This window comes from Styela clava, chromosome 14 (genome assembly GCF_964204865.1).
Source record: "Styela clava chromosome 14, kaStyClav1.hap1.2, whole genome shotgun sequence".
Classification (NCBI taxonomy): Eukaryota; Metazoa; Chordata; class Ascidiacea; order Stolidobranchia; family Styelidae; genus Styela; species Styela clava.
Genome location: NC_135263.1, coordinates 13133303 through 13152637, shown reverse-complemented (window position 1 = coordinate 13152637; position 19335 = coordinate 13133303). Strand labels below are relative to the sequence as shown.

The 19335-nt window shown below is 35.8% G+C and overlaps 2 protein-coding genes across 2 annotated transcripts; both read right to left on the bottom strand.

The window, feature by feature from the left end:
- Positions 1-263: 263 nt before the first annotated feature.
- LOC120340851 (uncharacterized) lies at positions 264-8363 on the bottom strand. The gene is made up of 9 exons (XM_078119908.1): positions 7443-8363; positions 6263-6323; positions 6033-6123; positions 5631-5715; positions 5196-5312; positions 4804-5009; positions 1725-3050; positions 1596-1654; positions 264-1275 (listed from the first exon to the last, which is right to left on the bottom strand). The coding sequence occupies exons 1-9, from the start codon at positions 7523-7525 to the stop codon at positions 778-780; spliced, it is 2526 nt and encodes an 841-aa protein (XP_077976034.1). The 5' UTR covers positions 7526-8363; the 3' UTR covers positions 264-777.
- Positions 8364-11642: 3279 nt separating this feature from the next.
- On the bottom strand, positions 11643-18332 carry LOC120341627 (uncharacterized). Its single transcript, XM_039410170.2, has 7 exons — positions 18136-18332; positions 17130-17286; positions 15267-15376; positions 14614-14709; positions 13899-14256; positions 13093-13353; positions 11643-12932 (listed from the first exon to the last, which is right to left on the bottom strand). Exons 1-7 carry the CDS (start codon positions 18265-18267, stop codon positions 12541-12543), a joined length of 1506 nt encoding a protein of 501 aa, XP_039266104.2. The 5' UTR covers positions 18268-18332; the 3' UTR covers positions 11643-12540.
- Positions 18333-19335: the final 1003 nt, after the last annotated feature.

Sequence of the window (19335 nt, the reverse complement as noted above, 5' to 3'; positions counted from 1 at the left end):
TCTCTTGACTGAGCGGTGAATATACGAATTCAATCATCACTTGGTCTTTGAAGTTTATCAAGCAAGTTTCCCTGAACAAGTTGTCTAGTCGAAAATTTTTGCCATGGGATGGGTGCTGTTTCAGTATTTACATAATATAATTCACTTATAGCATTGTCGGTTTTTAGCAGTAGTTCAAGTAGCTGACACACCCGAGCTAAATTCATAGCAAATCGCTTAATTTCTTTCAGATTTAAAACACTCCTTTTCGTAGCAAATAACAGTGATGTGAATTTATTAATTTGAAAAATCAAGAAAACATGAAACAGTAAAAGACAATTAATTTAACCCAACAAAAACAAATAAATATTCATGATATATAAAAAAAGACCATATAGCAAACTTAAAATTGTGGAAGAAACAGACAAATTCATTCAACTAAGTAACTGTCCAATTTGTACAATTCTGAATTTTTTTTATCTTTCACTATTTCAAATAGGAGTAAAAAGATCGGACAAGATCTCGCATAAAGTTATTACGACTATCATAAAATAATTCTGTTGACAAACAATGTATTTCATTTGAAAATTTTTATAATACCAAACGTTATTTCGGCAGATACTATGTAAGCATTTCCATGTGCTTTAAACACCAATGTCACTCAAACAAATGGCAAATTTATTGGCTTGGAATTATTGGCTTCATATAGTGTTGTGCAGGCAATTATTACGTTGTGAGAGACAAATTTTATACAGGTAATACAGTATTGATAGTTGTTAAAAACTATAAATATTATAGTTAATCATCGAATAAGTCACATAGAAGTTGGTCTTCGTTAGAACAATTTGAATGGCTATGTGCTTTCTCATCCAATTCTTCATAATCATTTACAGCAAGAATACCGTTTTCTGCATTATTACTTAAAATTTCGGCATTTCTATGAACTACGACATTCGCAATGACACAGTTTTTCATTCCGTTTTTTTTTTGTGATCTTTTGATGACGTCGACATTAGAGAGCGTCATGTCTGTGCTTCCGTCTGCGCCTTTTTCCTTCGAGAGATCGCGCCGTGGCGATTCTGATTGGTGCATTTCGACGTCACTCTCTCGTTTTTCGGTAGCAACTGTTTCGCAGAAGAGAAAGCTTTGCGCAGTTTCGTCGCTCGGAGTCGAGGCCTCCGCTTTCTCTATACAAACTTCATCAATGGCAGAATATGATGACTCGCTATTTTTACATATTTCGACATCAGTTAGACTTTTATTGATTTTTCCAGTATTTCGCAATCGCATTCTCTCCTGCGGATTAGTATATTTATATAGACACAATGCAGATACAGATAACTGCTATTGTACGAATTTCCAACCTACTATAAATAGACTTATTCTAAGACCCAAACAACCATTTTGTTCATAAGACTATACGTATTTATGCGGAAACTACCTTCCTAATCAACAAAGCCCTAATAATATTGCAGGACTAATATAAATTTGCAACATAATGTTACTTTTTGTCCATGTATGGAAAGGCTAGTAATTACTACTTAAGCCAGGAACTCATTTCAATAAATACAATAAAACTGTTTAAAAATTTTAAGATTATTTAATTTTAATTATACCTGCACACTTGAATTCTGCGAACTTTCATCAATGTCTGTGACATCGGTCCAGGTACTATCTGACAAAAAAATTGGAAATTATCGTATACAAATTCCTTGCATAAATATAGGCTTTCATGTCACAAATACCTGAGTCCAATAACTGATATGAGGATCCTTTGTTAATCATCCAAAATTTAACTCCACCGAGAAGAAGCTGATTGATAGAACAATCAAGCTGCAACTTTTCAAGTTGAACAACTGGTTGCTTGGTGTGTGGAGAATTTGATTGGTCTTCATTAGCATCTAATTTAGTTTTTGACTTCTTCACCGATTTGCATGGGCCAGAATCAGATGTTGATTCCACATTTTTATGAATCGGATTATCTGATGAGTTGATCATAAGCTTTTCTTTTTCGCATCTCAATTTGGTCACCACTTCTTCGATACATTTTTTGCGTCTCTTTCTTCTACCATCTACAGACAAACTAAGCTGCGAAGAAATAGTCGAGAAACTACTGTTAAATGGAGATTGCGGGTTTAAAAATGAAGAGCAGTCACTTGATGATTGAGTAAATGGTTGCCCGTTTGTAATTTCTACACTGGATGTGTCACTGTCTTGAGATACCAAAGTTTGAATAGAATTTGTTTGCGACGTTGGTGGCATTTGTGTTTGTAGTTGCAAATCTGAACCACTGAGACGAACGAGTTCTTCAAAACGATTCTTTAGGTCGGGAGTATCTTCTTTCTCCGATATTCGCGTTTGACTACATGCGATCTTCATCTCGCTTTCTTCGATTGAGTTGGTCAATTCCTCGTCATTCGTAGATTCGGAAAATTTTGGAATATTGCGAATGGTTGTAGCATCAGTGTTTCTAGGACAACGAGAGACGTCAAATCTTGGACTTGTGTCAGCAACAATGTCCTCATTTGACTGTGAGGGGTTTATATTATCATTTAATTGTTTGTCATGCTTCGTAAAAGAGGATGTTATCTTACAATCTTCTATATTTTGGTCACTGTCTGTTTCTTCTACATTCTGTAGGGCATCATTCTCCTTACTGTCTTTTTGTTCGACTTCGTAGTTGGCTATTTGAAAGTCAGATTCTGGTTCGAACCTAATTTTAGATGCCGTACCTATATCGCCATTACCTGCTGTAAAAACTAGATCAGTTTCATGTTTCTTCAGCTGTAAATTCAAATTTTCAGTACTTTCCTCTAATAAATCACATGTCAAATCCTCGATTTCAATCGACGAATCAATGCCGTGCATAGCACACACATCCTCAAAGCTTGGTTGATAACAAAATACACTCCCAAGTTTACTAGATAGTTCTAATCTTTTTGACAAAGCGGGAGTGTCAACCGCTTTTATTGTTGTTTCCATATCACAGCCAGAAATCTCGGCACAAATTTCATCAAAAGATCGGAATTTAGGATCGTTCGTTGAAACTTCTTCTAATGAAGATTCTTGTTCTGAATCAAAATAATGAAAATTCAAGTTCATCTGAAAAGTATCGTTTTCTATATTTATATATTTTCAACGTAGCTCAAATTTTTCAAACGATATATGCTATGGTGGCAAATGTACGGTATCATAATTGGAACGCCTATTGTGTCATGAAGCTAAGGACCTATGACATCATATCTATACCGCGATACAATAGGTTAGATCAGTGGTTCCCAAACTTTTTGGAGTTGCGACCCACTATTTATTACCACAGCTTATAGCGACCCATTAAAATTTTTTATGCATAGCACTGAACACAGCAATGGCTAATCATCGTAAAACTACCGTGCTTCCACGAAAATAAGTTCTGGCCTGAAAATAAGACCGAATTTGAATTTTAAAAATGATTTTAATTAAACCCTACCCTTAAAATGAATTTAAAATGTGTGAGAGGGAAAAGGTTCAATGACTTGAGGTAAGGTGAAGATCGCACCACTATTCAAGATTGTGTGGTTTCACAATCACAATTATGATATTTGTCACTTGATTTTTGTATAGGAAATACAAATAAAAACAATGGATGTCGGTTTTTATATAATGGTTATTGAAAAATCTCGTGGTTGTCTACAATGTAATTTTGATTTTGATAAATGAACTCAAAAGATCTCTTCCAAAAAAAAAACATAGTGTTATTCTTCAAAAGAAAATAAATCTAAATTCTGTCTAAACTGCTACAAAACTGCTATGCATAAAAATAGGCCACATGGTCATGCTTTGTGTAGCAAATTTTTGTTCCTTTGAGAAGATCGTAAAGAGGAAACTTTGACAGATTAGAATTTAATTTAAATTTAATTTATTTCGTTTTTTGAAGATTTACGTATTCGAGTCGCCACCGATCCTAATACCCAGTATAATTATTCAAAGCTTTCTACATCTTTTCACGACCCACTAAGATTCCTTTTGCGACCCACCAGTGGGTCGCGACCCATAGTTTGGGAACCGCTGGGTTAGATTGATGTAGTACTACTGTTAAAATATGGATGGGTAGACACTACATAATAGAATGCGCCACATGATTTAGTTTGGTTACGGGTATATATCACGTGTTTTCACCTATATATATAACCCGGGGTCGCTTGCAACTCTTCTATCACTATAATCGTTCTACTTTAAGTTGATGGCCCGGGTCCTAACTTTGAGCAAGCTTGCAGAAAAAGCTTCTTATCAGCATGCATGTAACCAATACATTTCTGACGTAAAGTCGTTGAAAGTTGTTATGACTAAATTTCATATTCTTCAATACACGTGACACGCAGGGTGACCGTGCATTTGAACTCACGTACATTTGAACCCATGTCTATATCCGCGGGTTCAATCAATATGCGGGTGCTGAAACCCATGGGTTAGGGTTAGTATGGGTTCAACTATCCGTACAACAACAAATTTCCATAGGTGCAATAGTATGCAGGTGCAATTGTCATGGGTTCAAATGTAATGGAACCGACACGCAGTATTACTGGTGCTACAGAAGTGTGTGTACCAATATGGAGGTAAATAATTTTGTTCACCCACTTTACATCAAGTTGTGTAAAGGAACTGAAACCTATGGGCAGGGGGTATATCCACTTGGCTAACACAGCTAGTCCCCGATTCGTAATAGAAATAAAATAGGGAAAATCGGAATAAAATTATGACCTATCCCATAACCTGGTACACATACCGCGGGAGTACTGTATTCATTATGGACACTACATATGTTTCAAATGTAAGATAGCTTACTATAGTTTTCAACATCCGAAGGGAATAGATAACAAAATTCACGTGTCGATTTGTCGTAAGTGAACGAAACTTGCTCCTCCACTTCGTTGGATGAAGGTTCAATTGTTTCAGAGCCTAATTCTTTCTCGACTAGAGCCTCAGATATTTTGGGCGAGTTACGATTTCGAGGTGTGCTTTGTTGATTGGGAGATATCTTTATCGCCTCACTAGAATTTAACATAAATGACTTTACCACCGCTCTGTGGTATTCTTACTAAGGCCTAGTTTACAAAATGACTTCTAAATGCTCTGTACTCGACTAAAAACCTTTCTTCGGAGCAAAGTGAAAAGGCGTAAGAGACTACATGAGTGTTACAATAACTGTCCGAAAATGAAACGACAATTTTCCTTACCTTTCCAATGAGCTTATGCCGCTATCAGAAGTACATTTTTTACGTCTTTTATGTCGTTTTTGCTTGCCTGAACTTGGAGGAGTCATTACTTTTGTTTTTGTCACGTCGCCAGTAAGCCTGAGCCAATATATCGTTACGAAAAACAAAATTTTTGTATTTAAAAAATTGCACTTCGCAGAATATGTTTGTTGTTCGGGTAAAAAAGACAATGTTACTAAAAACAATATTGTTAGATAGACGACATTTAGGATGTTTTATCGCGTGTCATCAACAGTTTAGAAAAGTATTAGCCATCAGCTCAATGTTGAAAATACGGAAAATCAACACGTTTTAATTGAAGTTGTTCATTGCCCAAATTCCTCAATTTTGTCTCTTCGTTTATCGTTGATCAACTCACAGGTCAATACTAAATATAAAACATTCAGAGCCACCTACCATTTCGGATTCGAAGTGGATTTCTTAGTAGGGCTCCATTCTATATCGTCAGTGACTTGTTCCAAGTTGTTTGTTTTTATTTGTTCTGATAATAAATAATAAAACAGAACATAATTAATTGTACAAAAGATGAATACGCCATGTGAATTCAACAACACGTTACAGATTCTTTATGCTTGAAATTATATACCGAGCATGCTTAAGCCAATATAAGACTGTGCTTCGTTAAAAGTGCCATGGCCAATGGCTTCAGCTGATTGAGTTTCAATTTGATTAATAGATTAGAATAGGTTAATTGATTACTAGATTAATATTATTATTGGTTTTCAGTCATCAGGCTTTGAGCAAACTATGAAAAATGTATTGTATTAATTTTCGAACAACGAAATCCCCGACACTCACCCCCTGTACATAGTTCTATTAAATCTGCCGTTGCGATAACATTCTTCTTTTTTACATTCAGTATAACATCTGCCGATGCAGCTCCATAACTCTAAAAATAAGATATCTTGCTTCTCAACAAAAATGTACCAACAGCGCACAGACGGACAGAGCCAAAACTCAAATTATTACTTGTTCAGTTACTAGCTTAGGAAACATGTAAAGGTATGATATGTAAATTCAGAATTTACCTGTTTCAATTCAAACTGCTTGATTGATTCATCGCTTTCTTCGTTTCTGTTTTCTTCGCACCTGTATAGAAACACACAAACTTCACATTGACACATAACATAACGACATCTAGTATTATGTTTAAGTCTCAATATATAACTATGGATTTGTATCATAGGAATATTTCGATCCACTACGCGTAAAAAGTATTTTTGAAATAAGAGAACATTGCTCAAATATACAACACGCAGACCAAATGATTATTCACAATATATCAGTAGCCGCATAAAAGAAATTGTTTTCAGTATCACCATGTTAATGATTGCTAATAATGCCAAGTCGAGTAACGTCTTTAATAATTGACTGTGCTGTTTTGTTCACAGTGTTAACATGCCACAGTTGCGTCACTCACTGGTTTGCTCTGTATGCTGGTGTGATAAAGAAGTGCGAGCATATTCTGTTGAACTCTTATTCTATAATAGGTTGGGTGTAGAATCTAATACATGACCAGGACATTATTAACACAACATATACTTTATATGATGTCTAGATATTTAGTTGCTGTGTGGTTGGACAGTTTCGGGATATTACCAAAAACTCTTTATAATGACAAGTTAACAAAAATAGAGTTAGTTCTACGATTGTATTCACGTTAGGTTATGTGAACAATTTAGAATGAATAACAGAATCAGAAATCGCGTTGATAGTCTTGTCATTAATGATGGGTAACTCCAGTCCAGCATAGATATGATGATATTTTTACTGCCAAAGGTGGCCATTTAAACATACATAGGCAAAAATCAAATAATTTCTTGTTCGAAATACGCTGTGTCAAAATACGTATTCTGATTTGAGAAACATTGAAAATGAAATGTGTGCATACTATTTGGAAAAGAGCAGTTTGCCATCTTACTGTCTTAGGGCATTTTTGATCAGGTATTTAGTTTTTGAGAAGCAGGCGTCCAGGTTCATAATACTGTAGTTTATTATCATATTGTTAAAATCAAAATCCTACATCATAGACTACAATCAGATAGACTAAACTTACCATAAATTACCATGGTTAGAATAACTAACGTTAACTCTGTTAGCTTCGACCAACGGCCTATCTGGATAAGAACCAGTTGGAGTGTAGAAATACGGAGTCTTATACTGCGTAAATGTCCCTAATTCAATGCCGTAATACTATGAAATACAAACCTTTTGTTGTAAGATGAAGTTTTACGCCATCTATCCAGTAACTTTGTTCTGATTTGACTCGGACTGAGGAAAGGGTATTTCATGCTACATTTCGATCTATACTTCTCGTAATACTGTCGAAAGCTGCTACTATTTGGTGGTATCTGCAAACGCGGCTAAAGGCAGGACATTTTCCTGACACACTGAACATGGAAACCAACGGAGTTCAAGAGTGAAGCGTCTCACCCATCCCTACAACAGTTCCACGGAACGCTTTACGCTACCGTTCGACCGCCTGAGCCCGTTTACCCTTACGACGTTTGCTCATTTTGACGTCACAATGCTATAAACGACGATAAAACGATGCATTGACTTCCTTGTCAATTTCCGTAACATTGGCTTATCAGCAAGATGTATATTGTAAATGATCAATGAATATAAACGCTCCACGATTTTCAGATGCGCTCGTAAACAGTAGCTAGGTAGCTTATTTTCGTGGTTTGGCAAGCGAAGAGTTCGTCTTCTGTTGCAGTAATCGAAATTTAGTCCCGAAAAAGCTGCGATAGGTTAGGTTTACCGTATTTATTCTTAGTTTTAAATAAAAGGTTAGTTTGCAATCAAATGCTGGTTCTGAAACGTGTAAACCACAAACCCGCAAAAACACTAGAAAAATAAGCATAATATATAGAGGACTTGCACGGGTCACGTGACTTTGTTTACTGGACGGCAAAAAAAACAAAAACGTCCATTTGGCTCCTGTCAGTTGCAAGTCGGATTATACGTTTCCGTTTTGTTTGGCTGTTGAAAATGGTCATTTTGTATTGTTCCATTGGCTGTACGTATAGACAACGAAATGGATCTTCAGTTATATTCCACTGTTTTTAAAAGACCCGGAACGTCGCGCAATGTGGATATCATCTATTGGCAGGACTGCTTGGTGTCAAGTCCCAGAAGTCATCTCGCTTGAGTTTCACTGTTTGCGGACAGCACTTCGTTGATGGTGAGTGATAATGTGCCGTTATCAATTTATTTAAATATTCATATGCTTCCTCATTTCAATGGAAAGCAGATGACAAACTACTGTTATTGGTAGGCATAGGCCTACTTGCAGACTTGACTTGTGTAAGGAATTAATCATCAATTGCTATAAGGTATTGCTTCCCTAGTTAGCAGGTAATCTATTAGTAAGTGTGAAAAGTTGAATAGATAACTGAAGTTTAACGCCAGTGCTCATGTAAAAAATAACCAGAATTCTATTGAATTCGCCATCTAGAAATACGCTCGCCACCGCATCTCTGATCACCCTGGTAGTTTCACAGGTTCCAATCCCATGCGGGGATAGTTATGTAATCGTACGATGTTGCACCTTGCTATCCCCACCCCCCCCCCCCCAAAAAAAATCTTATCCTAAAAACTACCTACATTGGTGGGCATATCTTCATTAATGATCAGAATGTGTTGTTTGATTGTTTCGTTAGTTAGCAAGTAATCTAATATTGATCTGATACACAAACTTGGCACTGTCAAACGATGATTAGTTTTTACCTTCTCTTTAGAAAAAAAGGAGAGGTAACCCATTATCAGCTGCTTATAAAAGCTATCAATATTTGAATTTTCGCCATCTCCAAAGAGGAAAAGAATAGTTAGAAAAAAAGGGATTCTAAAGAAAGGCAAAAAGCAGGACCATTTCAACAAATTCTGTTAACTTGTATGCGTTGCAATATCACTTTGCAGTTGTTAGCATAATCATTTAATGTGTCTTTCGACTAGACCTACCACACTTTAAAAGAAGCCGCCTATACCCATTTTCACTAGACCATAACACTGTAAAATATTTGATAGAAATTACCCCTACGGCATCATATCTTCCAGTTGAAAGGGCTGTGCAGGCAGATACATTTTTTACTTTAAATTATGGAATGTTACTTCCAGGTTATCTTATCCTTGCTTATAGATATCTTGATGTTAGTGACTCCAACTGACCCATGCATGCCACACTGAAAATTCTCTTGTGTACCGATAAAATTAAGCATTGGGAGCCTTTAGCAATCTGAGCACGATGGATTCATGTGAAACACGTAATATGCATTTATAAGCAAAAATATCCCATCCTGAGCAGCACTGATCCACAACCTCCTGCCTATGGAATCAAAACATTAGACAAATTGGTGTACTGTGCACATTCACAAATCTTTGCGAATCAAGTATGCCTTTTGACTAAGGAAAATTTAACATTAAAATGGTCAATCTCAATATAAACCAGGTATCTGCAGATAAAACCAATTGATTTTTTAAAAATTTATTTTTTATGTGCTTTATTTTTCGAATATAATTTATAATTACTGTAAAGTGTGTGATACATTTGGTACCATGAAAACCATTTGCAAATTAGCTTGGGTTACACCCCTTTCGAATAAAAGTTTAGACTCTTAAGTCATATCTCATAATATTCTTTAAACGAAAGGTTGCGGCTAGCCGGCTACCCATCAGAATTTTCTTTCAGATCCCAAAGTCGCAATAATATGCCTCGCTAAGTTTTATTGGCAACTGTATTTGGTTGTAGTATCGCTGTCCAACTTTAGACTGAAACCTTCACTACCAGACCCACCGAAACAAAAAAAAATTCTCGATAGGGTCTTATTGAAGTTGCTTTCATTCAAGCACAATGGACACTTTATCTCCACCAATCCACAGTAATCACAAGTTACTTTGTCATTACGTTAAGAATCAATAAATGGATACTGAGGATGTATTATCGAGTCACGAAGCATGGACTTGGATGGTGGGGGATGGTCGTAACCGATCAGCGGTCGTGTGAACCACCCTCGGTGGGAGGAGAGCTGCAATCCTCTCGCACATAACTATCCCCGCATGGGATTGGAACCTGTGAAACTACCAAGGTGATCAGAGATGCGGTGGCGAGCGTATTACTAGATGGCGAATTCAATTGAATTCTGGTTATTTTTTGCATGACCACCGGTGTTAAACTTTAGTTATCTATTCAACCTTTCACACTTAGTAATAGATTACCTGCTAACTAGGGAAACAATACCTTATGGCAATTGATGATTAATTCCTTACACAAGTCAAGTATGCAAGTAGGCCTACGCCTAGGCCTACCAATAACAGTAGTCTGTCATCTGCTTTCCATTGAAATGAGGGAGCTTATGAATATTTAAAAAAAATTGATAACGGCACATCATCACTCACCACCAACGAAGTGCTGTCCGCAAACAGTGAAACACAAGCGAGATGACTTCTGGACTTGACACCAAGCAGTCCTGCCAATAGATGATATCCACATTGCGCGACCTTCCGGATCTTTTAAAAACAGTGGAATATAACTGAAGATCCATTTCGTTGTCTATACTATACGTACAGCCAACGGAACAATACGAAATAACCATTTTCAACAGCCAAACAAAACGGAAACGTATAACCCGACTTGCAACTGACAGGAGCCAAATGGACGTTTTTGTTTTTATTGCCGTCCAGTAAACGAAGTCACGTGACCCGTGCAAGTCCTCTATTAGGCTATTGTAAAATATAAAGATAATAAATAAAAGTAATACAAAAAAGCTTTAACCACTGAAAATTTCAAAGCGAGTAGACTATTCCTTTTCCCCCGAGCATCACAAAATAACCACAGTACGATTTGTTTCATCAAATTCTTGGTATAGTTAATTTTCTGCACATAATCCGATTGATATATTTGTAGCGTCGCTGGGAAATCCCCTTTTAGTATCTTGTGTTTTCAAATTCATGTTAGTCAGCAATTTCTTTGTTGTTGACTGCACTCGTCGAGGCATGACGCTGGAGCACCAAATTCACATATTTAATCAATATTTTTTTCGTTGAATCTCTCGAATTTTGTTACGTTTTAGTTCCTAATTTGTGTATTCCTTCATACAAAAATATACTTCCTTACCATACGTTGTTTAACGTCATCTGCCGCGAAACTCAGCAAAAACGGTGTCGCTAATTTGGTGACTTGCTAATCTTTCGCGACTCCCCGTCAACTGCACTTGAGATATTGTATGATTGTTTGTTTAATTTTTTTTTGTTTAATTGTACAATGTTTCTTGCATGACGAAAATAAATAACTGAACCTGAATTATCGTAAAAGGGCAGCAAACTATAAAATCCACAAATATAAAGCGAAATCGGGAATCATGTTGTATCTCATTTATTTTGTGTAATCCCGTTTCTTGGGTTTCTTACTGAGGTCTCACTGACAGATATGAAATATAATAGAAACAAAATTTCTGCTATCACTGAATAATGTAGTGATTACGTTTTTGCATTGGAATTTGAATGTAAAAACGTTCGTCAAATCATTTTATTATCAAGTGCTAGTTTGGTAGCGAGGAAAGTTTTATTTAAATCCAAACAACATTTATTTTTTTGAAGTATATATGTTTACTTCTAAGATAGCCTGCCTTAATTTATTGCTTTAATCCACTACAGTAAGTCAATTTCACCCGATGAATACTTTATAATGAAATAGGCTACGGTATTGGGTGTCAACTCATGTTTTCCATCTGTGGTTGTTATTTAAAAGTATGTATATTTTTTGTGATAACGCGTTATCCTGCCTATCTTCCCTTTACCCTTTATGACTTACATACTAAATCTGATCGCAATCAGAAGTTTAAAAAACCAACACAAGCACAGCTGAATCTTTTGTAAAATTGGTAATAATCTAAACATCAAAACGATCACAATAATACAAAAACGTTGACGACGCATTATGATTTTTGATAATCTCAATGATTACCAGCAATTCAATATGTATAAGGTTCTATAAAATCTTCAAGAAAAATTTACCAAACACGTACAGTGGTGTTTAACATTGCTGTACTGTTCATGGTTTGGCCCCCATAGGTTCCATCTACATTGCTGTCCCTTGCAAGCTCTGATTACAATCAAGATTGAACTCTCATAGCTCTCAACTTTAATAACTCTTTAGAAGCAATCTTAATTGCATGGAATCTTCAACCTTCTTCTTGTAAGCCATACCTAGTTTGAGGTAGATATTGAAATAGGAACATCTTGAAAAACACTATTTTTCTCCTATTTCTTGAACAAAGAAATACACACGCTTTGACGGAGTGTGAATTCAAAGTGACGCTATGATATTTTCCGCCCGTCCATCCACCGGTGAACCACGTCTCGTTCTGCAGTCATTGCTCGAATTATTTCTTACAGTTACACCGTGAAGTATGGCTCCTTCGCCCACCGGCTTTGAGCAATCCTGATATCTTGGGCCACATTGAAGATTCGTATAGTTGTGATAAACGCCTCCTGATAATGGTGACGTAGACATTGACGCAGAGTGTGGGGACGACATATGGGATGAAGTCATCAAGGCAGCAGCTGATCCTACATTCCGGGTCAAAGCCGACAAGACGTCCACAAATGGTGCGCCGTGGAGTGGATTTGGTGGATTCCCAGCGCCGCTAGCTAACAACCATGAAACAGACGAGGGAGACCCATATGCTTGACTTGAACCTGGAATATGTAGATAGTTTAATAAATGCTAGTTTGATCGCATGGTATTGATTTTACATTATTCGAAATCGAAATTATAAGTATAATATTAGTGGATTTGTCTTTAGTAGACGGTAATTAGCAAATAACGTCAAACCATGCGACTATTCAACAATCTAACCTTGAACAGTATCTCCATGACCATTATAAGAACGCTGCTGGGAACGAGATTGATTTAGTCCAACGTGTTGTTTGGGATCATAAGACGAATTGTAGTGCGAATTTTGCATACACGGGGTGGCGGGAGAGAGCGACCCACCAATGTCACTGCCGTCATTGCTTGCTGGATGAGCCGATGAAAGATTTTCCATCGCCAGAGTTGACGTAGTTCCCGAATTTCTGGAGTTTAGACTGCGTTCACTATTGCTGCTATTCTTTTTACCTACAAGAAGTGGGTATATATTTGTTAAAGTTTAAGCTAATAATCTTACTTAGGATGCGATGCTCAATATACCGTCAAGGTTGAGCCTAATGGCCCTAATAAACAGTTAGTTATACGTTTCGTTCAAAATAAGAAAGAGACAACAACAAGGTGTTGACTATCTACTACAGGGTACTACAATTTGAAACAAAATTAGTATTAAGAATTCTATTCTAACTATCTTGTTTTTAGGCGTACGGCGTAAAATAGATTATTTCGGTCTACCCATCTTCCTCTATAGGGTGATATTTGAAAACTGAGAAAAAATGCTCTTTTTTGTATGCACGTAAATGTCATACTCCTTGTAATTATGTGGTCAAGTTATCAATATGATCATTATTACCCTATTTGAGTAAACTTCAACATTTTTCACTAGAAGTTCACATGAAGTTCTGTAATCCCCACGTAAAATTAAAATATTGGCGTTGAATACCCGTAAATAGGTGTAGCCTACTGTGGGAGATATGTGAAATAATTTCTTATCGTTAGATACAAGAAGCTCATACTTGTTGAGTTTGGAGACAGGCCAACTTTTATAAGAGACGATTGCTCGCGGTTTGACATCTGCAACGATGTTTGTGCAAGGGCAGTGCTAAGTTCGTTTTGTTGATCATCTTTCGACGCCTGTGCGACCGCGGGTTCGTTGGCTCCAGCTTCTGGCGCCTTGAGTTCTCCTTCGCCCGATGACGCCATTGTACCACTTCTACCAGTCAATTCGTGACAGGACGAAGTTTCTGAGTTTATACTTGTTACGTCACCAGGACTTGACGAGGTGGGACTCCCTTGAGGAATGTGAGGTTGTAGCTGTTGCTGCTTCGCACGTTCCATTTTTCGCCATTTCGCTCGTCGATTTTGAAACCAGACCTAAAAATTGTTTGCATTTTAAGATGAAACTGTGTGAGCTATATCTAAACATTGTAAAGTTATACACCAAATACAGTACGTCATTATGAACTGTGCTTCTATACGACTTTTACAGTTTTGTTGTGGCAAATGGCAAACTGATATGTGTTGAGGGAGACAAGCTTGCACAGTAAATATATTGAGCATCACACGGTATGCAACCAAATTTAATTCTGTAAAAACTACACACAACCTGAAAATATTTGAGAGTATCGTAATTAAATTTTGATTTGCGATGAATAAGTTGCCTTATCTTCAACCTCGTCGCTCAAAACAAACACCTTAACAGTCAGTTGAGCTGATTTATTCAGTACTTACTTGTACTCTTGCCTCGGTTAGATCAATTTTTAAAGCCAATTCCTCTCTTGTATAGATATCTGGATAATGTGTTTCAGAAAATACTCTTTCGAGTTCCTGAGAAATTTAAGTAGAAGTATTAAAAGAGTTTGAGATTTTGTTAGGTTAAACCCGTATCTACGCTCATTAAAATTTCGATTTAGTTCAAGAAAAATGAGTTGTAATTTGAATCAAAATAAATAGCCTACGATTCCTACAATGATGTGCAAATACGCTATCCCCTGCGCCTGAGTATCTTCTTGTGAAGAGCATTTTTGGAGCGAAATCTAGCGTTTGACTTTGATTAACATCATTTCAATTAATAACAAAGAAATATTTCTATTGGTATTTTTGGAAATATGGTTTATGTATACCACTTTCAAATATAAATTTTGTTCATCAGTTATACACATATTGTGTGATTTAAAAGCGATAACTGATACGGCCTTGCTTTAATCCCTGCTGGCTATTTCCAGTAAGGCTCCAGTTCTTGTCGATAGCTGAATGTGAGATAATGTGCCTATTTATCACGTAGTCAATTCATAAGCCACACTTTCTACTTGTCTCCTACGCTCCTTCTTATAGGCGTGTCTGTAGACTCCCGGTAAAGTTATCCTGTAGATCAAATACTTTACCTTCAATTGTGAACTTGTGAATGTTGTCCTAATTCTTCTTTGTTTTCTACGTTCGTGTAATCCTCCAAAACTTGTATGGTGTGAAGTTTCAGAGAAGAACTTGTATGGAACTAAATAAAAAGCACAGAATTGAATTCGGATCATATAAAATAAAAAAAGCATGTTTGTTCCCGATAATTTGTCGACATTGATAGGTTCATAGCTGAGGATCTTTGGTAGAATTTGCAGGTAAACTGTTCTTGGGCTGAACTAATTTTACCATAAATTACCCAGCATTTTGAAAGTTTTTGTGTTTGCAAAAGGAAATCTTCCTATTAAGGCGTGACCTATTTGCCAGCGTGGCTTATTGTCCACGAAGACTATCAAGATATTTCAACAATATATTAATATAAGTAATTTTGCAACTAAACTAGGAATGATCCTATAAATATAAAAACGCTCTTCAGGCACTTTTGCTTAAGTTTTTATAGGATTTTACTAATATTTAATTAAATACAGTATTTCAAACGTTGTCTTATAAGTTTTCATGTTCTCGAGACACGTGTTGTTATGATTTGATTTTGTGGAAATATTAGTGGAACTTATCCGAAAGCTCTTATGAATATTATCGTATATGACTCAAAAATCGAAATGAAGTATGGATTCGGTTTCAATAGAAATGCATAATTGAGCTTAATTCCCCGACGCCATCTGTTTCGTGATCCCTATTTCGCGCTTAAATATTTTTTGCGTTTTGACCTTGCTGACCCCAATTTTCAAACAGTTTCGGCGGACCAAGCCGCTTCCAATTTCTTTAAAATGCAATCTATGTAATCTCTTTCCGATTAATAGAGTCTGGGAGCTTCCTATCCATCATGCTCGATGGAAAGCTTCCACGTGCGTCGAACGCGAAATTCGCGAGTGTTTACAAACAAAACGCGTCTGGATGCCGACTATGCACAAATCCCACCACTTGAAGCAGGATTTCCGAACCGTCGATGTCTGTAGGATTCAATTTATATCGGCTAATACTCAATCAAAGTTGTCTCGAAAAAAAGAGAAAGTATAATGAGAAAATAGCAATATGCTCAATTTAAGACAAAAACTCAAATAAAAAAAAATACTAACAATACTCTGCAATTCGGTTATACTGTGTTTTACAATACTTGTGTTAGGCGTTCTGTTCTAGGATTTGGTTATTGTAGAAACGCTTCAGTCATTGTCATACGTTATTAATTCCTTTCATTTGGGGAATTTTACGTGTAAAATATTCAATTACAATACAATTTATAAACACAGAGACTTGTGTATAAGCAACCAATCCAATGAAAATAGCTCATAATATGGAGAACTGATTTTTTTTTCCGAACCCCATTGGCTTGTGTTTTGTGTAAAAACTGTGCGAGTGAAGTACATTTTACTAATATTGCCCGCTTTTTTCATCAATGTCACCAAAGACTCAAACCCAAAACATATCTAATTGCTTTTTATTCACATCTAAGCCACATGTGAAACTGGCACATCGCGCAAAATGTTTTGCACAAACGGGCTATTTACGTCTGCAACTTGTTTTCAGCTACTTGAAAATCCTATTTTGTGTTATTTAGAGTAAGGTGTGTTCGTCCATGTGTAAATTCTATTTAATTAACTGAGGATAAAACAAATAATTTTGATGCAAAAATTTTTCCGTTTTTGTTCGCATATTGTTATTCAAAAAATCTTTCATATTTGGATTTTAAATATTATGTTTAAACCATGACGTGTAAATAATTTGTAGTTATGTTTTTGTACAAGTATGCTCATATCTTTAAACAATAATAGCAATGCATATTTGCCGTTAGGAAAATTATGAGTACTGTATAGTAGACATTACAATCTTCGTACCAGATGAATATGGTGAAGTATCTCTAAGGCCGCCAAGACTGCAAGCAGCAGCGGTGGCGACGTGAGGCACCGAAGTGTGGCAGGCTGCTCCAAAGTTTGCCGATCTCATCTGCATGCTTGTCGCATACGCCGATGCCGGGAATGCTGACTGAGACACCTGTGTTGAAATTATAATAAAACTATATTCATGAAAAATAAAATTAAGACTCGTTTCAGCATGACCTTCGAGTGTACATGCAAACCATTTTCGCTTAAAAGAATACGAAAGATCTTTGAAATATCATATTGGTGTTATCTTAATTTTGTTCCTTTTGTTTGAATGTTTAAGCGTCAAAGCAAACATGGATCAGGGAGACATAGAATTCCGATATAAATCTTCTTATAAAAATATATTCCTTCAATTTTCTTGAAATTTAAAAAACATTTCACATACATGGATCGAAGTTTCATTTGTTTTATTGAGGTAAATTTTTCCAATGAACCCAGAAGAAACATAATCAGTATCGGTTGGAAAAACCTAATTGTATTAATTACCCTCCGAATGGGAATGTCGTAACATGTAAAATTTGGGTTCTATATAAATTCTAAGGAAATATTCTATTAAAATGCCAGAAAGCGAAATTGCGACCAGGTGTGTCTAAATATTATTCCCAGCAATGGGCATCTTTTGTTCGCAGTGAAATTCTTATCGGTTTGTTTTTATGTAACCAAAGGGAATTTATGCGGATTCATTGATCAAATTGGTACGTTTTACTAAACAAAATTATACAATTTTAAATAAATATTGGTCATTTTTTTCATTATGCAATTCAAATGTGTTTCGTAAATTTGATGAACAAAAATGGGAAATACATCAGCATCTATCGTTTTATTATCCCATTCTTGTCAAAAGCTTGTGTATATAATTAATGAAATATTTAGAAATTTTCGATGTATTTGGATTCATATGTGAGTTGATTTTCGTGCAGTGATTGAGGTCTTGATATATTTTGACTGTTATACTGACCTGGGCGTGGGCACAGGAGTTGAATTCAGGGTAGGGCGAAGGAACGCCAAACCCCTGGTTGTCTCCATTTGCCGCTACCATGCATGCGGTGCTGTCGTATGAAGCGCTCGGTCCCAGGTATGGATACTCCATTTTGTTTTTTTGTCGATGCAGTAAATTAGCCGGATTCGACAAAATTAGTTTAAATATTTTAGACGTTTTCTGTATGAAAATAGAGGAAAATGAATGATATTATAATATAAAATATATTCGATACTTCGTGCAGACAATTTTACTTGTTGTCTCGATGTTTTTTTTTGATAATTTTCTTCTTCGATTAAAATGATGTTACTCCGAATTACATAGTTTTTTCTACTTATCGGTCGCGCACTTTACTTCTATTATATCGCATTCTGCAAAATATTCTACTATTTGGCAAGAGGTTTTAATTTTTAGAAACATTATTTAAATTATTATGTTGTAATCCTTTTATATATAAAATAGAAACTTTTTCCCAATAGTTTGTCTGGAACCAGATAAGTTATACATAACGTATAATCATAACATGCTATAGTGAAGATAGGAACCGTACCATGTTAGTCCTTTTTTTTCTCATTTTGACTTGAATTTCGGAAAATATGAGTTAAAGTTGATGGTGCCATAAAAGATAGGAAACCCCCAAAACATAATTTAGACGCGATTCAGTTTTTTTGTGACCGGAAAAAACTTACAAATAGAATTCTTTTTTACATATGAATGAACGAAATTTAACGACGCTGAATAATTTTTTATGATATTTGTAATTTTCGTATTTTATTTAAAATAATGAACGTCAAAAAAGATGGTACATTGTCGCTCTGAAGGAACATTGGCACTTCCCGATAAAAAATGACATGAACTTTCTTTTTTATGTATTTGTAACAAAATTTTCAATCTTCTTGAAACTGTATAAACCACAGAAAACAAAAGAGGCTCCACATAGTCTTGATAAACATTCAAGAAATTGACAATGACATTCGTTTTCAATTTGTTATCAAATTATTGGAAAGAGATTCGATTGAGCAAACAATGTTGCACTGAGTTCAGTGAAGTCAAATCTGAGAAGACAAATGTCCCAAATAATGCAATTAAAAAGTTTCCAATATTAAGTTATTTATCTTCGAACTAATGTAATAAAAATTTTCGCCAATACCGCTTCCCTTTATCAAATCAAAACGAAAA